The sequence below is a fragment of the Olea europaea genome, chromosome 21 (assembly GCF_002742605.1).
Source record: "Olea europaea var. sylvestris chromosome 21, O_europaea_v1, whole genome shotgun sequence".
Taxonomy (NCBI): Eukaryota; Viridiplantae; Streptophyta; class Magnoliopsida; order Lamiales; family Oleaceae; genus Olea; species Olea europaea.
Genome location: NC_036257.1, coordinates 5,230,247 through 5,234,828, shown reverse-complemented (window position 1 = coordinate 5,234,828; position 4,582 = coordinate 5,230,247). Strand labels below are relative to the sequence as shown.

Here is a 4,582-nt window from a genome sequence, read left to right as displayed (position 1 = left end):
TAGTTTTTTATACCCTTTTATATTTTCAACCATTTTTATAAGATGATTTTTAAGGATTTTTTTGGTCATTTTGTAAGTTGACATACTCATCATTATGGTGAAAATCATTTCTAAGTCCAAGTTCTCATGCTTGCCATGCAATCTGTTATGTACATGCATGGGTTTTTATGGAAGATCATGTTGATTTGATTATGTCAAAATGCGCGCACTTAAATGGCGTCTATGTTCGAGGTTGTGCCAAAGATTGTGTTTCTGCCATTTGAACGAGACTTCCAATTTTCCTTTCAATCCAAGTGTTAGGGTCATGTGCGTCTACCATTGGACAAAACAGAAGCGTTTTAAAAATTATAAGGTTCTTCTTCTATTTCGAACACCATATCGATTTTGGTATTACTTCATCAGATATCATGGAATGAATATAATATATCTTTGGTATTTTGAAATTTCGCTTCATTGTTTTTATTGTCGTCTTTAACCATTTTCATTGTGTCAAGCTCCAACGTTCTATTATATTTATGTTCTTATGTAAAATTATTAATGTCCTCCATAACCTTTAGAATAAAATTGTTGCAATATTGTTTTATGATAACATGTTGGATTAATACCATTAAAATTAAAAAATGAAATAGAAATTATCTCTATATTTCTCCATGTCCATGCAAATTATAATGGATAATATAACCCAATAATTGATTATTTCTAAGCCCATTTGGCCATCAGAGACATTCCTCCAGCACCCAACAGAACAGCTATATACGATTTGATTTGCAGCCTGATTCTACCCTGTAACTTTGGTCCCATGAAATCTGCTGCAAGAAGATCCACCAAAGCCATATAAACCAAAAGGCCAGCTGACGAGGCATTAAGCAAACCAACAGTGACCAAAGCACGAGGGCTGTTTTCTTTGTAAGTAGTCGACAGTGCCATTCCAAGTGCGATCCCAAATGGAGTTGTTACTGAAAAGAAGAAGGCCATTATAGCCTTCTTCATAAACTTGTACTCTGCCTGCATACATTTTCAAATTCATTAATACATAAGAGCATTGATAGTAGAACAACGACACTAAGAAAGTGACTAAATCTTGAAATAAGCAATTATTTTCTACTTTTTTTCTGATGACATTTAGGAAAATGATTTATGTATGATTAACCTGGAGAATGCAACCACCAAGTCCCATTCCTTCAAACATTTGGTGGAAGCAAAGTGCAGCTACAAGTCCTTTGATAGTGCAAATGTTGTTGGAGGCTCCAAGAGAGAGCCCTATCACTATTGAATGAACAATGATTCCCAACTCCAAAACCTGCCAAAATATTTTCATCTTGCTAGTATTAATTATTTTATTGTATAATTATAAAAAAAAAATGTGTTCTATACATAACACAAATAAATTAAGAAAAATAGATTATCATTTGTAACAAATGATATGTATTTCAACTTGTAGACTAATGAAATATATCGTTAATAGATTATTAAATAACTAAAATTGGAGATATATTAAGATACCAACGATTTCTCAGATAAAGATGCTAAGCACCAACGATGATTGCATCATGGAGCACATTGTCATCAATAATCGCTAAGGAAGGTGCATCAACGATAACCCACTGTATTGATGTCAACTATTTTTTTTCTTAAATCATCAACAAATATTTATTTAATTAGAATCACCAATCACCAATCGTAATAAAAGTAACTTATGTATTGGTAAGATTATAGATAATGTATAATATAATATCTCAAATCATTGAGTAAATTATTAAAAACAAAAGCTTCTCCATCATTGATCGACAGCTGAAGCACTATCGGAGATGTCGATGACATCCACGACCTGAAACTCTATTGTGATTGTTGTTGTCACGTGTAATAACTGATTATATTACCATGAATAACTTTCTTCGAATCGTGGTATAATATTAACTTGCGTAACAATCACCAACAATGATATCATTTTGTTATTATTGATGTAATTTTTTTGACGAGCACATACTTCACTTAATTTATTTATTCCCTAAGAAATTTCGTCAAAGACCCCACCCAAATTACTTAAGCATTAAGAGACAATACTGTAATAAATAGAACAAGGTGTCTGTAAAATATCCACAGGCAAATTATAATAATAGAACATATAATAATCTTATCCTTTTCTAACCCTCTGTTTAATTAATGTTGAAAGGGCAGGAAAAATTAATTTAATAATAAACTGATCACCTCTTGTGCCGTCATCAAGCAAGTGTTTTCAAATGGTAAACAAGAACTTGGCAGTTTCGTTTCCATTTATTTGATTATATAATTTAGCATCATTATTGGCTTGACTTAAAATAATTCTTGATGTATAAATTAATGCATGCTGCATGCATTGGTTAAACAAATGAAAAACTCTAAATATATGTATAAATAAATAAATATATAATTGTTGGATTACGGTAATCCAAATTCTGTTTGGACTGACCCGAAAAATTTGCAGTGTGACATATGTGTTCATATCAAGATTATGAGAACTTTTGGGGGTCTGTGGTGGTAGTGAAGGGTTCGATGACCTATTCTATTATTCTCACACCCATATGTACATATGGTAGATTTCTCCTACTCTACCCGAATTTTTGTCCCATCTAGAGTTTTCATGTAAATTTTAGTATTCTTAATTTTTTTTTTTTTTTTTTTTTATATTGTCTATTCTAGTTTTTACGTAACAATAATATTGATTTAGAAAATGACTAACCATAGCAATTACGCGGTAACGAAGAAGTTGTGGGCCCTCAACATCAAGTTTGGATCCATGGTGGTGGTGACCATGAGAATGCCCAGTGTGCACTACTGCCATTTCTTGATCTCCTTGAGACTCAGGTAGAACTCCAGCTTTGTTTTTCTTAGAATAGACACTGATTGCCATCGAGTCTACCATTAATGTAACTATGGCAGACAACATGGCTACAAATCCGGTGAAAGGGAACTTATGCCATGGATTTTCCTTCAAGCAGCTGGACGACAACATGTCGAATGAATCCGGTAAAACATGCATGAACCCAGTACCCAAAATGATACCTCCGGCGAAACACTTAACAATCACGAAAAGGTTTCCTTCCGGACTGAGGGCCGGAATCGAGCGTGTGACGAGGGGTAAACTCACCCCGATCATGCTCGTGACGAGAATGGATACAATGGCTATAATTTTGAGTGGCAAAGCTTTCTTCTTGTCTATGCAGCTGTCGTCTTCTTCGTCACCGCATTCTTCCACTACTGAGAGGACTTGTACTGAGAGCATGGAAATCAAGAAGAAGATGCAGATGATTTTCAAGAGTTTGGAAGCCATTGACTCTCTCTCTCTCTCGATCTCTCGAACTCCTTGCTGGCTGTTTGATTTGTTTGGTTTTCCAATACCTTGGTGCCGATATATATATAGAAATTTTTGAAATCATGTGCTTCAGTTTGACTCAATGTATATTATACTATAGTCACGCCTTGAATCTTGATAACAAGTAGACGCCAAGGGTTATGGCATGGAACGGCCCTGCATTCAGTTTAATATATGGTGACTAAGCAATATGGCAAATATAATATGCCGACGTGTGTTAGGGACCATTGGAAGGGTCAGGAGTACAGGTATGCTTGAGGCAGGCACGTGTTTTGATTGCTTATGTGGCCTTATGTATGACACGTGCGGCAACTTCTGTTGTCAAATTAATGAACCATACAATTTAAAGAAAGAAAGAAAGAAAAAAAGAAAAGAAAAAAGAAAAGAGAGAGATGAGGTGAGATATGTTGAAACAAATCCCTTTAAAACAGATTTCATCCCTACACTAATGCCAACAAAATTTATCGAATGTTAATCTCTTAATATACAACGTTTTTTTCAAAGTCGATATTCCATTACACCAGCATTATCGATCAAACCAATAATGACAAATACTCTTCTTGAATGAAATAAAATACGAACATCAAATTGCTCGACACAATGTTTTCGTTACAAAAATTTGGATAGAACTTTATTTCTACAAAATCAATTCGGAGAAAATTTTATAGAGAGCGAATATTTAAACATCAGCCGAACTTTGCAATTATTTTGGTGTGTGAATTATGGAATAAGGGTTCCCTTTAAATAGAATTTTAAGTCTCTTGAGAATGGATACATCTTTTGATTTGGTCTGAATCTGAGCCCTTAGATCACACGACTTCAAATTGTGGGATATGTATTACAATGGTCCATGACTCTTAACATACACCCATTGCATAGGAACGAATGCATACAATCTTCACACGTTTTTTCCATTCAAACTGATTATACGAAATCCCACACAAATGTATCGTATCGTGGAAAATTAATATAATAATAAATAAGATATCGTCACACGAGAACTATTCATTTAGTCTAGGATCAATAATACTAACTCTATTGAATAGCAGATTTTGTATAAAGAATTTACACTAATTAATTATTTAAACTAAATATTCTAATGAGAAAATTGTGAATTTTTTTTTTGTAAAATTAGGTTGAATGCTTACTAAGATTTTGAATCCCCTTATTATTTCAATTTAATGCAAATCAATATCATGATAATATATATTCATTCTTATCAATCAATGT

At 33.3% G+C, this 4,582-nt stretch overlaps 1 protein-coding gene across 1 annotated transcript; it reads right to left on the bottom strand.

Moving 5' to 3' along the window:
• Positions 1-613: 613 nt before the first annotated feature.
• On the bottom strand, positions 614-3,357 carry LOC111370267 (fe(2+) transport protein 1-like). The gene is made up of 3 exons (XM_022991944.1): positions 2,720-3,357; positions 1,151-1,300; positions 614-1,005 (listed from the first exon to the last, which is right to left on the bottom strand). The coding sequence occupies exons 1-3, from the start codon at positions 3,308-3,310 to the stop codon at positions 700-702; spliced, it is 1,047 nt and encodes a 348-aa protein (XP_022847712.1). The 5' UTR covers positions 3,311-3,357; the 3' UTR covers positions 614-699.
• Positions 3,358-4,582: the final 1,225 nt, after the last annotated feature.

What these genes read in the sequence shown, in the direction of transcription:
- LOC111370267 (XM_022991944.1), bottom strand. Translation starts at nt 3,310, where the DNA reads ATGGCTTCCAAACTCTTGAAAATCATCTGCATCTTCTTCTTGATTTCC. An exon ending in GTTACCGCGTAATTGCTATG is followed by an intron (nt 1,301 to 2,719) that starts GTTAGTCATTTT and finishes ATATTTTGGCAG; the next exon opens with GTTTTGGAGTTGGGAATCAT. An exon ending in TTGGTGGTTGCATTCTCCAG is followed by an intron (nt 1,006 to 1,150) that starts GTTAATCATACA and finishes AAATGTATGCAG; the next exon opens with GCAGAGTACAAGTTTATGAA.